General features: G+C 36.6%; 1 protein-coding gene across 1 annotated transcript in view; it reads left to right on the top strand.

The window, feature by feature from the left end:
* The window catches only part of Tnks (tankyrase), a 153,311-nt gene that overhangs the window by 94,340 nt on the left and 40,298 nt on the right, over positions 1 to 18,673 (top strand). The window contains exons 6-11 of the mRNA XM_048330906.1: positions 12,233 to 12,327; positions 14,038 to 14,104; positions 14,590 to 14,776; positions 16,359 to 16,480; positions 17,908 to 17,999; positions 18,104 to 18,182. Coding sequence (XP_048186863.1) covers positions 12,233 to 12,327; positions 14,038 to 14,104; positions 14,590 to 14,776; positions 16,359 to 16,480; positions 17,908 to 17,999; positions 18,104 to 18,182 — 642 coding nt within the window. The remainder of the gene's footprint in view (positions 1 to 12,232; positions 12,328 to 14,037; positions 14,105 to 14,589; positions 14,777 to 16,358; positions 16,481 to 17,907; positions 18,000 to 18,103; positions 18,183 to 18,673) is intronic.

The raw sequence follows: 18,673 nt of genomic DNA, 5'->3' as shown, positions 1-18,673 counted from the left end.
TTATTCCCTGAGTGAGAAACATAGCTCCATTCTTTGTTAACTAGAAATCCGAAGTGTGGAAATGGGAAGATTTTATGTTTTCTGTTACTATTACTTTATGTTATTTTATTTTATTAATTTAATAACTAACATGCAGGAGTACTGTATATTTTAATGTGTAGAGCATTTTAAAGAACATACTGGAAGGTTACTGATGTATAAATAAAGTAATGATCTCCCAAAACATACTTTTACACTCTCGATTTTCAGTTTTTAAATTAGATAGGAAAAGAAAATTAGACTCACATTTATTAGATTTTAGTGCTATGCATGTATCATATGGAGTCATTTACAGTTGTTATCTGTATACATATAACTTAGGTAAAATGCCATATTTTAGATAGAGTAACATTTCTGTTTAGAGTTTATCCTCTTTTCTGGCACAGGTTAATTATTGTTCAGTCTACTTGCAGCAAAACTAAACATAAATGTTTTCAGAAATAGACACCATCTTTTGCTTTCTTGATGATAGTGTCAGGAAAATAGGTAAGCACATCTAGCTGCTGACTTACAAGTGTCTATTACAGATATTTAGTATATTTTCAGGTATTTCCAGATGCTTAGCTAGAATGAGGAATTCAGGTGTCATATTTATGAGAGAATCAAGGTACTGTTTTATCTAGAGTCAAGCAAATATAGTTTTATTTCTTGACTTTTATTTTAGAACATAAGACCTCATTCTTTTTTAGAAGTGTTCCAAAGGACTGTTTTACTGTTTAACTGAATTATGTTCTCTTGATTTGTACTACAAGTCTTGATTTGTAAACTCAAAAAGCCTATGGAAATGTTAATTCAGTAGCGGTTTTGGATAAAACAAATGTTCCTCATAGAGTGCTTTGTAGGTGGAGAATTTACTTTGAAACGTGTAGGGGTTTGAGAATTTAGTGTTCCTTTTTAATGTAATGTGTGGGATTGTACAATGAGAGTGTAAATAGATTTGTAGCTCTGTGCTGTGAATTGGTGACTGTCTAATTCCATAATATATAGGTGGTTGACATTTTGATTTACCACAGACATTTGTTTTTGCAGCCTATAGAATCCTAAAAATAGTGAGCTAGCTACAAGGTTTCCTATGCTTCATATTGTGCTTTTAGTGCTTGGAGCCGGCCTCACAATGCCTGCCTCTCATCTCCACACTTGGGAGACTGAGGTAGGCGATCTGGAATTTGAGGCCAACCTGGGCTACGTAGCAAACCCTGTCTCAAAAATAAAGCTTAAGTTGAATTTTAAATGGGATTTTGTGATTCTAGAATTGTAAAACACCTCATTCTACAAAAATAGAATCTTCTGCTTAGCTGAGGTGAAGGAAGACAGAACAAAAAGTGGATTGATCATGTCCAAGTTACTCATATTGTAAAGGTTTTGTGCTAACTGGAAGTGGTCTACTTGGGATTTGGCTATCATTCTTTTGACCCTGATTTCACAGAAGGTCAGATAAAGAATTCAGTTCAAGTTTGTTGGCATGGAACTCTAGCACAAATCACTCCATTTTGGTCTCGTTTGTTGTACATAGTAAAGGACCTCACTTGAAACTACAAATTTGATTTAGCATTTTGCATGTAAATCAAAATTTCAGTTTGGCTATTCTAGATAGTTCGTTTTTCCCCTTTTAAAAAAAGCCAACAAAGGCAAAGAATTTTAAGAAATATTTTATTCTAAAAAGCCATCTTCATACAATTATATTCATGTTTTTAATGATGACTACTTCAGAAATACAGCTGCCTATATATAATTTATTCTGTCTTCAATCTCCTGTCCATTATAGTCAGATTTTACATCCCACAACTCCTCGTTGTAGTGGAGACCATCAGAACTCTAGAACCAGCCTATTTTCCTTCTAGGCCACTTTACTTCTATCTTAGTTTCTATCAGTGTTAGATGTTTTATTAGAAATTAACAAATGTTGGGTCCTTTTGATTTCTAAATTTTGGGTGGTAATGTTCTCTTGTTTTTAGTATTTTTATAAGTATACTTTATGAAAATATTTGAACATATCTCAAATTTATTCTAACATTCAGCCCTCTTGAGAGTTCTTTTTTGTTCTTCTGTGTGTTACTCCTTTTTCGTTGCATTCTTTAGTTCCTTCCCAAACAAATGTCTGGACTAGATGGGAAGTTGGATAACTGTATATGTGGCTCCTCAATGAGAAGAATATGTACCTTTATATACACTCCTATGCCTTCTATTGCTTTGATTATATCTTACCAGATAGTGATAATAATACTTGATTGGTGCTGCTTTTTAAATAATTCCATGTAATTTCTGATATTTCAAGTTTGTTTTTGCTCCTTTTCATTTGTTTTTATTCAACAAAATTAATACCAATCATGTATAGGTCATTCTAAATATCAGGGGAGATAAATAAATGTATGGCTAATGATACTTGCTTACAATGAGCTCATTAATTGACAGAATGATTAAGACATTGTCTAAAAAAAGATATAATCTATTGTTTATGCAGTTTTAAAATATAGGGTGAAGGTGAGAAGATTTTAGATCTTTTTTTTTTAAAGCAGTAGATTATATGCTTTTCTAAAGCGATCTCAAATTTAGACAAACAGTCAATTGGAAAAACATGATTTAATTCAGAAAAATTAACTGAAAGCTTGCTTTAAAATGTCAGATTTCTACTGTGCAAATGTTTGGTTCCATGAAATAATAATGAGTATGATTGGAAGCAGAGAAAAGTGGTATTTAAAAGCTACTTTGACATGGAGATCAGTGAGACATAAAGTAGAATTTTATGTCATACCTTGAAGACATCATGAATAAACTGTGTGTTATACTTGAAGGAGCAAATGGATTATAAGGTCAGAAGGCTGGTTTCTGTTGCTGGCCCTCCCACTTTCCAAGTGGGTAACAGTGGCTTTCGAATGTTGAGTTTACCCATTTTTGAGTGAGGATAGCACATCCACTGCACAGAACACGTGATAGGGGAAGTGACCTGACCAGCGTGCCTTGCTTGTAGTCCTGGAACATAGTAGAACCTCAGTAAATTAGAGCTTTACTGCTTTGTTTTGTTTTTTGTTTTGCCAGTCCTGGGCCTTGGACTCAGGGTCTGAGCACTGTCCCTGGCTTCTTTTTTGCTCAAGGCTAGCACTCTGCCACTTGAGCCACAGCGCCACTTCTGGCTATTTTCTATATATGTGGTGCTGGGGAATCGAACCCAGGGCTTCATGTATATGAGGCAAGCGCTCTTGCCACTAGGCCATATTCCCAACCCAGAGCTTTACTGCTTTGATAACTTGTTTGAGTTACTTTTGAGTATGTTTGGACTAGCCAGATACATCATTGTTTCTTGCATCTTTATTTAAATTGTCCTTCTTATCGACATTTATTTCCAGGTAATATTTGAATAAAATAAGCTACAAAGGTGTGACTTTTTTATACATCTTGAATATGTGTTTAACAAATATTAAAGTTTATTTCATAAAGAAAAAAAAATTTTACAAGAAGATATTGAGCAATTTGTAGTTATTGCATAAAATACATGAAGTTTATGGTTATACATAATGCAGTGGAAAGGAAATATAATTTCAGCTGGGGATATGGCCTCGTGGCAAGAGTGCTTGCCCTGGGTTCAATTCCCCAGCTCCACATATATAGAAAACGGCCAGAAGTGGCCCTCTGGCTCAAGTGGTAGAGTGCTAGCCTTGAGCAAAAAGAAGCCAGGGACAGTGCTCAGTCCCTGAGTCCAAGGCCCAGGACTGGCAAAAAACAAAACTATATACATATATAATTTCAAATAAAATAAGCTGTAGGTTATCAAATCTACAAAGCATGTAAGTGAATTGATTCCTTTTGTAGCTTAACCTTCTCTTCTTCCTAATCAAAATCATATTTAACCACTAACTTTAAATTAGCAGCTTACACACTCAGAAATGTTTTTGGGATCTATTGCCAGACCCCAAGTGGTTCACATCTATTATTCTAGCTACTCAGAAGGCTGATCTGAGAATTGAGGGTCAATGAAAACTTCAGGAGACTCCTATCACCAATTAACCAATTTTTTGAGAGCCAAGAAGTAGAGCTGTGGCTCAAGTGATAGCCCTTGCTTTAGTGAAGAAGTTAGGAACAAAATGTTTCGTCATGTTTTCCAAAAAGAAATAAGCATATCTGCTGGATGTGGTGGCTGATGCCTGGTAATCTCAGCCACTTGGGAGACAGCAGTCGAGAAGATCATAATTTGAAGACAACTCGGGCAAAAAGCTCACAAGACTCCATCTCAGCCAATGAAAGCGGGGTGTGGTGTCGTGCCGCTGTCACCCCAGCCTCTCAGAATGTGTAATCAGGAAGATCACAGTCTAGGCTGGCCTGGGTATAAACGTATGACCCTATTCTATTAAAAAGAATAAACGCCAAAGGCTGAGGTTGTAGCTCAAGTGACAGAGCGCCTGCCTAGCAATCACAAGATACTAAGTTGAGGCCTTTGTAAAGTGGGGTAAAACCCACATATTACATTAAAAAATTAACATTGGCTGAAAATAACGCCACAGTATCCATTTGAAAACACCCAGTGAGGCACAGGAAAGATACAAGATTGTTGTAATTTTTTCTACCTATGTTTAAGTTTTAGGATTATATACATTGGAATAGAATTTCTCATTGTTCTTTGATCAACAGCTCCCTCTCTTACAACTTCTCTAAATAACATCTTGGAGAGGACTTAACTATCGTTACATGGTATATCGTTACTGTGAGTCCCCTCAGTGATCCGTGCTTCTTATTACTCAAGCCCTCATCTAATGAATTCCCTCCCACTCTTACTCTGGTCTTAACCTGGGACTGATTAGATGAATAAAATAAGGTGGAATAATGTGTATCCATTCCAGACACGTCCTGGATTGGCTTGGCAGCTACGGGTACCCAGCCACCGGCAGCCTAAGCAACTGTCTAGTAAGATCCATTTGGAGAAGAACTGAGCAGCCTCTAGCCAGCCAGCTCTCCTGAGCACCCAGTCAAGCTTGTAAACGATTCCAAGTGTCTAGACCTCACAGACACTGTAGCCTCATCTGAGTCCAACCTCCAGGTGACGTCACCATCCTCGCACACTAGCTCACGCCGCGTAGAGCAGAACTTCCTGGGGAATACACCACTATCTGGATAGTGGATAGATAGCAATAAGCAATTGAAATACCTGACTATAAGAAAAAGACTCGGTGCTTGATCATAAACAAGAAAGAGTGCATCTTTTTTTCAGGTAGATTACTGAGTAATTTTTCCATCGCTACCTTAAAGGATGGGTGAGGATTTCTAAATAGTTACCACCTATTTTCACTTACTAAGATATAGCCACTTATTTTCAAATTGTATCTTAAAGTTTGTTGTTTGCTTCCTCTCCCTTCCCTTAGTGTGTCTTTTGAAATCACGATGTTACAGGGGAAAACAAGAACCCGAATCTAGAAGACCAGATGTTAATTCTTATTAACTATATATTGTATCTTTTTTTAAAAGCCAAAATGTGAAGGCATTGGCCCTTGCGAGGTTTCTTTCGGTTCTAGCGTCCCAAGCCTATAGTGTATTTTGTCATTTAGCTGTGAGCTGACTTAGTGGTAATAACCAGTAGCATCACACTGGACAGAACACTTACCATGTCTGGAAAAAGGTCTATTTTCTTGGCCTTTACGGCTATTGTTATCTTCCTTGTTCTTACCAAAATTTGCTAGATTAAAAAGTCGTGCTTTTTTGTTGTTGTTAAGCTTCCAGTTTTTAATGGCTTGTATACAGTTCAGACGTTACTTGGGATGACGAGCAGGTCAAAGTGAAGTAAAGTCCATCAGGGGACTCTTCAAGGTCTTCATGTTTCACTACATATCTAATCAAATCACTTTTGTAGAATATATCTTATCATACTATAATGCAGAAATCCCTTAGTGTAATTTTCTTTGCCTACTTATGTTGAGATATACCATATGAAATCTTTATGCTTCTGTATGTATATTCACTTTGTAACAATAAGGATTTGAAAACTTTTAAATTTTTTTTCATTCAGGAATTACTGCCACTAAAACAATGTTTTGTCAAGCATGACATTTCTACTGATGTGGTAATTAGTGCCCCTGCCCACTAGGCTGTTTCTGGCTGAGAAATGACTGGAGTGGAAGGGGACTTGCAGTTAGAAAGCAGATGGTGAAACTTGGTTGTCCATTTTACCTGTATTTAGCCCCCCTCCTATTAGATTTGAATTCTCCTGCATTCATATCCAGAAGCACAGATTGCTTGAAGGTTTCCACAGTAGACCAGTTGAGTGGCAGGAAGAAAATGAGTACTAAGTCATTGGTGAATTCTTTGATTGACCATTACAATCTTATACAAGTGACACCCATTTGCTTTAAGATTGTTACAAACTCAGCCAGGTGCTGGTGGCTCACACCTGTAATCTTAACTACCCAGAGGCTGAGATCTGAGGATCAGAGTTCAAAGGCAGCCTGGGCAGTAAGGTCCAGAAGACTCTTACCTCCAGTTAACCACCAAAAAGCCAGAAGTAGAACTTTGGCTCGAGTGGTAAGAGTGCTAGCTTTGAGCACAAAAAGCTCAGGGCAGTGCCCAGGCCCTGAGTTCAAGCCCCAGGTGACCAGCACACACCCTCAAAAAAGTTACAATCTGAGTTTAAAGTGTTGTTGGTTTTTTCCAAACTTTTGTCTTAACAAGGTAGATCACAGTTGCAGAGTACATTAAGAAACATTTAAGGAAGGTTTGGATGCTGCCTAAGTCCCTAATTAGCAGTTGAATGGGGTGGTAGGTGGGTGTTTCATTATGCTTTATCTTCCACATGTTTTCATGTATCAAATATTACATGATGCAGAGCTAGAAATAGCCTTCAGTGATAATGATTTGGTACTGTCTTTTCAGCAGACTAATAACAGTTGATATTAGTACTCTGCAAAGGTTCTTAAATCCTTTTAAGAATGAACCTCTCTGTATATAACACCTTGGCTTAAGTGAAAGAAAGTCTAGTTTCAAGAAAGGCTTTCAGCCTCAAAAATAACAAAGAAAAAAATGAAGATCTGGTTATGAATTTTAAGAATTCTAGAATGGTATATAATTTTCAAGTAATTAATAAATATAGTTGTTTGACTACAACATGAACTATTAAATTCTTGTTTTGTGCCAATTCCCTGGTGTCTTCGCCACCTTGCACCGCCATGCCATTGGTAGGGTGGCTTAAGCAACAAAAATCTTATTTCTCACTGTTTTCAAGACTGGGAAATCCCCAAATCAAGGTACCAGCATGTTTGACTGTTAGTGAAGGTTCTCTTCCAGACTGCTTTACAAGGACACAAATCCCGTCATTCAGTCCCTACCTCCATGACCATACTGAAACCTTATTACCTCCCAAGGACCCTGTCTCCATATGCCATTATACTGGAGAATGTTTTCAACAAGGAACTTGGGGGAAGACACAAACGTTCTGTCAGTACCCCCTTGCTACTTTCATGTCACTGTCATTTTAATTATGAAGAAGTTAATAATACTTCATGAAACCTACCCCTCACTCCTCCTTTCCCCTCTCCTCTTTCCTTATCCCTCCCTCTCCACCTCCCGCACGTTTCCATTGGGGTATTCCATTTAATTAAATGTGAGTTACAAAAGGAAATTTCTAAAAAAATATCATCTTCATATTATACCTTTTAAAAGTATGTTTTCAATAACTGGTAGGAAATGTTTTTCTTTTAAGAATGGCATCAGTAGTAAAACTTTTTAAACATGCTATAAATAACATGCATAGTCACTTGAAGTATATATTTTAGAAGCCAAACTAGTAAATTTAGAAGACTTAACTCTAAATGTATAGTCCTTCATGTATTAATTTTTCTTCTGTAAAGATGCTTTAATTTTTAGTAGTAATATCATGCATGCTTAACTTTTTAAAAAATTTTTATTGTTATCATACAGGTATGCTTAACTTTGATTATCATCAAAACATCCATTAAAATAATCTCCTGTTTTCAGAAAGGGCTCAATACCTGGTTAGAACTGGAAAAGAAGGCTGTGGACAGGAAATAGAATTAGCTCTGTTCTGGCATCCTTTGACTGCTCCATTCGTATGTGTAAATCGAGAAACAGCAAGCACTTCATCAAGAACTGTGAAGGAACCTAGATTTGGCTGAGTGTTTCCAAAGTCCTAGAGATCTTAACCACACTCAAATGAGTTAAAGCCATTTCCCAATCCCCTAGTTTACAGTTAAAAGTCTACTTAGTGATCTGCCCAGTCTACCATAGAAGGCTTCCTTCCTATGTAATCTTTAAGTTCCAGTCAGTACAAACAACTTGTTTCCTCTTTCATTAAGTCATCTACTTAGTGTACATACATTACTTAAAATCTTTGAGGCTTTGCTATGAAAACCTAAGATTGTAAATATTGATTATAGAAAGGGATTCACATGCACCTGGGTAATGTGTGAACATTTTTTTCAAGCTATGAAGTAGGTTACTATCAAACCAAGAAATTGTTTCCCTAAAGTCTACTAGCTGTTTCTCATTTAAGCAGTGAAAAACTAACACTCCACCTCACCCTCATAGGACCTCTATGAAAGTACTCTAGACACTCATTTCCATTCACACAGTTTAGTTCTTTTGCTGATTCTGGAAAGCTGAGGCTGGAAAAGAGAAATGCAAATTGCTGCTACTGGAGAATCCCCTTAGAGTTTCTACAGTGATAATGTTAAGTTAAAATTGAATTAAGTTGGCATTCAGAATTCTATTCTCACAAAGGTTACCCTTTGGGATTCCTGTTCTGTGCTTTTCTCCTCTTTTTTTCTTCTTAATATGTACAATTAGAATAAAGAAAATCTTTATATTCTTACCTAAAAATAATTTTCCATTTAAAACAGTTGAATACTTATTTTCTAAATAAATTCTGTAAATTTTCAAATGCCAGAAGTTTCTTCCTAAAGATGACTGTGTCTTTGGACAAACATCAGTTATTATTCCTGTCTATTCATGTAGTAGATCTAGAATTCATAGAATCTTATTTGGAAGAAGCTGCAAATGGCAAGACATGTCAGAACTTTGACTGTGCATAACTGACAGACTGATTTAGATCAGTTCATATTTCGATAGTGCCTCATTTAGGGTGTCACACTTTAAGAATGAGTATTACCTAACCAGAGGGTAAATAGGAGGTAGTCAGGTAAGAAGTCTGTAAGAAGCAGGTGAAACAGGTGAAGAAGAAACCATGTGATTATCTCTTAGTGATACATAGAAAAAAGTTTTAAATGCGATGGATTCAACTCCAATTTAAATTTCAGAATTCTTCCTTGTCCTGCAGTACTTACTATTTCTAGGTAGTTTCTATTAAGGAGCCCAATAATCTCTATAAAGGTATGGCCATACTCTCAATATTAGTATTGACATATTAGTCAATATTAGTATGGTGTCCTATGGAACAGAATGCTAAAGCATTCAGAACCAAGAAGTCCCTGTTTACAAACACAAATGCTTTCTGCCACTCATCCATTCTAATGAATGAGAGTTCTGAAGTCAGAGTGTGCATTCTTGATTCCTAATGATTATCTTCCTGCTCCTCAATCCCTTCATTTATCCTGCAAAACCAGTAGTTTGCATCAAAAGTACTTGCTGTGTAAACAATTTATATGAATTATGCAGTTTGTAATACTGTTTATACTAGTCTTTGAGTTCAGAAGCTTCAAAGAATGCTATCTGTACTATTGAAATACCCCTTCAAAGATAGGCATCAGCAAAGAGGTATATTTTTTACTGTGAATTCATGCATGTATTGATTCTCTATGTTTTAATTTGTTTAGATTCTGATCTCAGCTACACTATCTCAAAGAGCTTTTTAGCTCTTTCCTTCTTAACAGAATAATTATGTCTCAGTGCCTGAAGGTAATTTAATAAAGGTCTGATTATGTGTTCATTGTATCTCCATAGGAATTTTGTGTAATGGCAAGCTTAGTATATTACATTTGTAGAAGGGAAGCACTGATCTATTTTAACCAAATAATAGATTCTGATGAGACACATTTTGATAAAATAGGGCAAAAAATGGGAATACTTAAATAACCATTTATAGGCAATGGGCAAATAACTATAGTAACACTGTACTGCCATTACAAAGAATACAACTTCTGTGTAATAACATTTAAGGAGAAAAAAGCAAATTGCAGAAGAATATAATACAGTCTTATTTGTGTGACAACAAAAAGAACTGAAAGAGGAAACACTTACAAGCTCATAGATAGGAAAAAGTTGAAGTCAAGCCAAGAGAGACAAAGAACACGTTTCCTCTCATACGTGGAAGCTAGAACTAAATTATAAATGTACAAGTAAACACATATGGGGTTGTATGCGAGTGTACACCAAAGTATGGTATTTGCAAGGGAGAATTCCCACAGTGTAATTCATTAGAAAACGAACTCAGAATCCAACCAAATGAACTCCAGGAAACTGGCACTAGAAAGGTGGGGGCGGGGAGGATGTGTGATGGGTTAAGTGGAGAGGGGAAGGGGATCGCAGTTACCGTGTTCCGTGTACAGCCTATAAAACTAAGAACGCTGAAGGGAGGAGATCGGCTGGGAAGGAGAGGCAAGAATGACGAAAGGAACGGCCATCCGTCAAGATGCATCATACTGATCAACTGTTCGTTGAATGGCAGCTCCTTTGTACAGCTACCTAAAAATAATAAAAACACTTTCAAAAAAGTTGCCCATTCAGGGGCTGGGGATATAGCCTAGTGGCAAGAGTGCCTGCCTCGGATACACGAGGCCCTAGGTTCGATTCCCCAGCACCACATATACAGAAAACGGCCAGAAGCGGCGCTGTGGCTCAAGTGGCAGAGTGCTAGTCTTGAGCGGGAAGAAGCCAGGGACAGTGCTCAGGCCCTGAGTCCAAGGCCCAGGACTGGCCAAAAAAAAAAAAGTTGCCCATTCAGAATGTTTTCTCAACTTAGAGATGGTCAGAATATATAAAATGTACAGTACCTTGAACACAGTAATGGATAAGTACAGTATGCAGTAATTCTTTGGAATATTTGGAATCGATGAAAAAAGTAAATTGAAACTCTTATGAAATCCCAAGGCCAAATAGAAGACAGCAAAAAATAAAGTCTATTAGAGCCTGTGTATAAAACTGTTAAAATATTTAAACTTTAAATGAGCAAAGGTGGAATGTTGCTATGGTTACAGAGAAGTTTTTAATTAAAATTATTTCTGACTTTAAAATGAGGAGTTTGATTGTTTTAATTACTATGTTAAATTTTAGCAGAGAACCTTTTAATAACTTGTTCTAATTTAAAATGAGATTTAGAAAAAACTCTTCGTTTTATTTATATTGTCTATGTGCAACATAAAAGGGAAGATTAAATACCATACCTGGCATATTCATTGGATCCAGTGTAACAAATCTGTGCTCATTCACTCACTGAGGGACCTGTGGACTGAATAAAGCATGCTGTCCTTTCAGCTAATTTTTTTCAGTTCATTTGTTAAGGATGCCTTCCAGTCTTTCCTATTACAGAAATTTTGTAAGCCAGATTTTTTTTTTTTTTTTTAGGTAAGGTGTGTGATAGAATTGGGATTCAGAAGTTAGAACTTGAAGACTTAAATAGGATAAGGAAGAAGGACAGTAAAGGAAGTAGATGATGCTGTGTTAGTTCATTGGAGAATACAGAAAGAAAAGAAGTATGTTTGACTCACCAGTCTTGTGGCTGGAGAGTTCAGATGGCATGGTACCAGCATCTAACAAGGCTCGCTTGGCTACTTCACAACAAAAAAAGGTGGATAGCATCCTACAGCACTGTGTATTTTGTGAGAGGGAAAGAAGGAGAGATCACAGGAAGAGAAGAGAAAGGAAGCAAGAGAGGAGGCTAAGCCTTGTATAACAGCCCACTCGTGTAATAACCACTGGTGCTTCTTCTATAATGGTATCTCCCTCTCATGAGAAGCTCACTAATCTCTTGAAGACCCCACACTCTTCTGGACATTGTTAGGCTTGGCACCAAGACTCCACGTGAATTTTGGTGGACATACATCATTGAAACCATAGCAGGTGGCAGCTCCCTTTCTAGGACTAAATTATCTGGTTATGAAATGTGAATGTGAGGCATTTCAGCCCGGTATTTTTTTATGCTAACTTGTGCTGTGTGTTTAAGTCTCTGTACCTATAGATGAAATAACAAAGTCAGAATTTTTTTAACCTGAATAATGGATATGTTGTTCTCTCTCTTTTCCAGTCTACTCCTTTACATCTAGCAGCGGGATACAATAGAGTTCGGATAGTTCAGCTGCTGCTTCAGCATGGTGCTGATGTTCATGCAAAAGACAAAGGGTAGGTGTCCTGTTTATTTCTTGCTAATGGGTTCGTTATGAAGTACTTTGCTTTGTTTTCATCTTCTGATACTCTACAAAGTTTAACCTCTAGACAGTTTTTCTCAATAATAATTCATTTTCAGATCTTAATTTGTGTTTCAGAAAGATTAAACAAATTGAATATTGGGATTGTCTAGTCGCATAGCTATCATACTCCCCAGGCATTAGAAGATCAAATAAACCAAAATACTAAATATATACTACTCTAATTTGATGAGTATTTTTCCTCTAAAGAAAATGGTAGACATCTAAACTAATAAAATAGATCATCTTTATGAAAGTTAGTTAGAGAAGAAAATGGATATTAACCAAAGAAGATAACAAAAAATTATGTCATTTATTTTATGAATGGGTCAATTCGGGGAAATGTACTATTTTTCTGCCTAGAATCCAGGGATATATTGATAGTGAGTTTGCTGTCCTATACAGGGCCTAACATTTCTTGTGGTCATTTCTTAAAAATTTAAGACAGTTGATTGTGCCCAGTTGAGATTGTATTATACTACTGTGACTGACAGTTTAAACAAGAGATGCCTTGGAGGGAGGTTTTATTTCATTTTCCCCCTCTCCCCCACACCACTTTCATATCATCAGGAAGCATAGAAATTAACTCAGTGCTTGAGACAGTTATGAGAAGGGGAATCCATCCATTTCAAATCGGCTCTGTTCTATGCAGTTTCTCTTTTGCTTGTGCTGGGGTTTTTGTTGTTGTTGTTTTTTTCAGTGCAAAGTCTCCTTTATTGAGGTAGATCCCACCATTAAATAAGGCACAAGAGCCAATCAGGTCAAAGATCGGCAGGAAGGGGAGGGGTGTACATGCACCTAACTACGGACTGTGAGGAGGCCTGAGCTGTCCATCAAGGGTGGGGGGGCCGAGGGACCAATCCTAAGAGGCGGCCTAATTCTACATCACAGCCCACAAGACCGCCTCCAGGTTCACCATCAGGCTCCATGTTGGCCACATGTTGCCCCAAGGCTGGGAGGCAGGGCCAGCAAGCACCGCCTTTCTGGGGTAATAGCCACACATGACCCCAGGGCTGGGAAACAGGCCAGGCCAGCTAATTGCCTCTTTCTGATGTAACATGCCCCAGCATGTCCTTGTGCTGGGTTTTGCGCCATATGTGAACAGTATTGCAATGGGAAGAGGGGCAAAAATGCCTGGTGCTCTTATCCATCTTGTTTCTTACCAGAGAACAGATGACTGTACAATAGATGAGTTATTAAAACAAGTATGCCACAGAAAAGGGTTGTTTTCATTACTCATGTAGAATACTTTTGATATTTAAGTTACAGTAGTTTGGATATTTAATTCTTGTACTAGAAATTACCATGAAAATTATAAATTTAAATTGTAGGAATATTTCTATTCACTGCCAGCTAACATTTCCTGTTACATAATTAATAAATAAAGTGCGTAATTATCAGTTGTCACATGATCTTCCTCTTCCTTCACTATTCTTCTTATTGGAATTTACCATCATGTATAAGAACTTTATAGAAAGTATACAAGAGTAATTCAGAAAAGTGTGAATATAGCTATACTTTGAATTCTTTTATTAAGTACTTAGAGTATTTTTATAGAGAGATACTTGAATTTATTCACTTTTTTGTTTTTAGCACTTCACAGATAAATGTTTGACATTAGTTTAATTTGCCTCTTTTCATGTAGTGGGCTTGTGCCTCTTCATAATGCATGTTCATATGGACATTACGAAGTCACAGAACTACTACTAAAGGTGACAGAGATTAAAATTTGGGGGGATTATTGCTTGTTTCTTTTGGGGGCGGGGCGGTACTGGGGCTTGAACTCATTTGCTCAAGTCTGACATTCTGCCACTTGAGCTGTAGCTCCATTTCTAGCTTTTTGGTGGTTAATTAGAGATAGAAATGTCATGGTCTTTTCCTGTTCAGACTGGCTTCAAACCATGATCCCAGCTTCCTGAGTAGTCTGTATTACAGGCTTGAGCCACCAGCATTTGGCTGTTTGCTTTTTTCTTTAACTTGTTCCTGTGTATTTTGGCCAATAAGCTTTTTACAAGAGAGATAATTGTAGAGGGTATTTTTATTGCTTAAGAATTTTTAAACATTTATTTGACTTGTTATTGAAAACCACCATATTTCAAAAAGTTATAGCAGAAATCTCCAATGAAGTAAATGTTTTATAAGTTCAATTTAGTCCATTGAAATGATTGCTAACATAAAACTTTGTTCCTCAATTCAGCATGGAGCTTGTGTTAATGCTATGGACCTCTGGCAGTTCACTCCTCTGCATGAGGCTGCTTCCAAGAATCGCGTAGAGGTTTGCTCTCTCTTACTTAGCCATGGTGCTGACCCCACGTTAGTCAACTGCCATGGCAAAAGTGCGGTGGACATGGCTCCAACTCCTGAGCTCCGGGAGAGACTGACTTGTATGTATTACTACACTAACCATGGAATTTAGCTATAAATTGGAGTATCTTTGTTTAGTTATTAGAACTGATTGATAATCCTCGTTTCTAATCGCATACTCTTCTCCAGGAATTCTACAGGAATCTTAAATATCCATACTGTATATGCTTACTCAAAATGAATTCCAATTCATACATCGAGGTGCTTTTTTGTTTCTAATTTAAGGTTGATGAGGATGAGTCACCAACAACCATTTATTAAACACTTAGCTATGTGATAGACACCGGGAATATAGTAGTGGACAAATCAGAGCTCAGATCTCTGAACTTAGAGAGCTTATCTTCTTGTGCCACTGATAAAAGATGCTTCTTAATACTGAGCACTCATTATTTCCCAAGCCTTGCAAAGTTGTGTGATCATAGTTTGTTTTATTGAGTGTCATGTTCCACGTATAATCACATAGCTAGATTTAAGTGAGATAAATGATCTCATGGAAATAATTTTCACACTGATTCATATTACCTATACATGTATAAGTATTTAAATAAATGCTTTGCTTTAGATATACAAAGTTTAGGAAGTTAGTAGAGAGAGTTTACGTATGCCCCACATTCAGTTCTCCTATATTGCATTTTATATTCGTATGGCACATTTATAGTAACTAATAAACCAATATTGATGCATTATTAACTGAAATCCATTGTATTTAAATTTCCTTACATTTCTTTTGCCTCACCTCCTATACTTTGAGGAATTTAGCAATGATAGCCATTGAATAAGTAAGAATTGTATAAAATTGTTCTTTTCCTAACTTGATATAACTTATACAAATACTCACTACCAGGCAACAAATATTTCTTGAGAACATGACATGACAAGGTTTATCACAGGGAAAAAGACTGCTGTAGCAAATATGATATGATAATGCATTCTGTGTTAAAGCCCAAGGCAGCTGCTCTATGCCTCACATGCAGCCCTAACCCAATAATAGAAGAGGTCAGGAAGACTTACCTAGAGAATCCACGATCTTCAATCTATTCTTTGACTTCTTGCATTGTTATATATGCATTTTGTCAGTATATGTTGATCTGTTTTGTTTATTTAAGCACTACAAAACATTCCTTTTATATGTTCACAAATTATTTAGCTAGTGTCCTCTTGGTGACCATCTAGGTTGCCTGTTTTAAAAACTTCCTTGTAATAAATGTCTTTGCATGTGAATCTTTATGAATTCTGAGGTATATGAAGTCTTATTTCAGAGCACACATATTCCAGAACTTCACAGCAATGTACAGATTTATCCTTTACATTGCTATACCCCTGCTTTAGGTATAATAGAGGAAGATATAAAGTTAATAATTTTCCCACTTATATATAATCACTCTATGCATTTTTTTAAATTTTCTGTTTTTTTTTTAAACAGGACCTCTGTAGCCCAGATTGGCCTCAATCTCACTAGATAGCCCGCTTTAGCCTTTCTAGACTTTATAGCACTCCTGCCTCAGCCTCCCAAGTGCTAGGGTTATAAGTATATATCTTTATGCTCAGCAGTTTTTATTAATGATCTTTGAACTATTATGTCAACTATTATTTTATTGACAGATGAATTCAAAGGTCATTCTTTACTACAAGCCGCTAGAGAAGCAGACCTAGCCAAAGTTAAAAAAACACTTGCTTTGGAGATCATTAATTTTAAACAACCACAGTCTCATGAAACAGCACTGGTAAGCTTTTATTATTACATTCTTGAGTCTAGTAGTAGTACAAACACAAAATAATGCTTTCATCCTAAAAACCTGAAAGTCCCTTTATTATCTGAAATGCCAAGACTTTGCATTTTAATGTTGGTTTCATGGTTGTATAACTTTAGTTCAGGGCATGATTCTTTCCATGGGTGAGAGAATAGACATTTGTTCAACCTTGATTTGGAAATTATTTTATCTTTGTTTTTACCCAAGCTTAATTTATTAAATCTACCTTTCCGGCTAATGCTTCCATAAAATACAAAGTGCATTCATCCTGATAGAATCTTCTTTTTGTGTATGTGTACTGGATAAAATACTGTATTTGTTTTCTGTGGCAAATTAAAATGTGTTTTCAGAGATACTTTCCATCTTGGTGAGCAAATGTATTCATATAATTGTTTATATTCATGTGGAAAGATGATAGTTATGAATCTCCTATCCCAGGCTGTACAAATTCCCTCATAGCTTATAATTTTTCTTGTAATACACTCTCAGAAAGACTTGCTTAATCACTGGTTAGTGATCCTTTCTGAACTCAGAACTTAAGCACATGTGATTCTTGTATCTTGGACCTTCAAATATATGTCAGTTAACATTCTTTTTTTTGCCAGTTGCTTTAAAAAATGTTTTTGTATCTTTTCCGTGATTGTATGGAGGAATCTCATTTAACACCCTTGTATATATGTGGCACAGATGTCAAACTTTAGTCAATACCTGCTGAAAAATAACCATTAACAGATTCACCAAACTGAAATGGGTCATCTCTATTGACATTTAACTAAATATCAATCCCAACTGAGACTCAGATACATTCAGTCTACCTAGTATTATACCAAGAGAAATAGATACTCAGAGCCACTGATAACTGCTTTGGAGTGTCCATTGTAGTGGGTTGTAAGTTGTTTTATTTTTTTATTTGAATGCAAACATCAATACAAAAAGCGGAATGTAAATGTTGTATAAATCTTAAGGTAAAACAGAAGATATCTGAGCATATTGTATCCTCTAAACTGCTCAAGTTGCTCACATTCCTGCCAGTCATTAAGCCCTGATCCAGAGAGTGCATGAGTGCAATTATTTGACAAGAACTGGCTTAGATGACTGATAGCCCAATAGAAGTCTGAGTAATTCAGTTGCAGTATTCTGACACTGCTGAATCATTCTATATTGGCTTAAAGGAAAGAAATTACCTAAAGGTTTCTTCAGATGTTTTACTTAAGCACCTCATTTCACCTTGGTTGAAGACTTAGTGTTTCCTACTTGCAATGCACTTCAAGGGAATGCAGCTCCACCTCCCTAATGTAAAATGTGATTGTGTTCTGATGTTTCTTTAAACAACACATACTGTTTAATTTAGAAGTCTTTCAAATAGACGTTTCATTGACTTAGTTCTGTCTCCTTTACAGCACTGTGCTGTGGCTTCCTTACATCCCAAACGGAAACAAGTGACGGAACTGTTGCTTAGAAAAGGGGCAAACGTCAATGAGAAAAACAAAGAGTACGTACGGTTTCAGCAGTTGTTCATTTCCTTGAGGGAGATTAACCAAAACAGAGAGGAAAGGAAATGACCTTTTCCCTTTCTCCTCCTCCTCCTCCTCGCAGTTTCATGACTCCCCTGCATGTTGCAGCCGAGAGAGCTCATAATGATGTCATGGAGGTTCTGCATAAGCATGGAGCCAAGGTAAGGCCACCCCAGAGCGAAGGTGCCAGGCGGGCCCCGCCCCCGGCTGCTCTCAAGACTAACTTTGCTCTTGGATTACTATGAGTGAATACATAGGTTGTCCTGAAAAGCTGATTTAAATCCTATCTTAACAAAAATAATTACCTGTGTTCTGTTGTTGTTTATTGTCAATCTTCTGACAGCAGTAGAGCAGTAAAAATGTCATTTGAAATAGATTTCGATTTTACATATATTATTTTTCAGTTGATACTAGAATTGCTATCTTTTGGTGGATAACTTTTCTATGGTAATTTATCAGAAAATTATCTAAATTGTGGTTGGAACACTCTACTTATTTTAAAGAACACTTATCCTCTCAAATTGAAAATAATTTTCTCTGTATGCCACAGAAATAGAAATTTTTAACAAGTTGTTATTGGTACTGCCTGGATGGCATATTCTGAAATTCTGAATTACTTGAAGGAGGAAGGAAGCATGGTTGTTTTTCTCAA

This window comes from Perognathus longimembris, chromosome 21 (genome assembly GCF_023159225.1).
Source record: "Perognathus longimembris pacificus isolate PPM17 chromosome 21, ASM2315922v1, whole genome shotgun sequence".
In the NCBI taxonomy this organism is placed as follows: domain Eukaryota; kingdom Metazoa; phylum Chordata; class Mammalia; order Rodentia; family Heteromyidae; genus Perognathus; species Perognathus longimembris.
The sequence above is the reverse complement of the archived record's forward strand: the minus strand, read 5'-3'. Positions and strand labels throughout refer to the sequence as shown.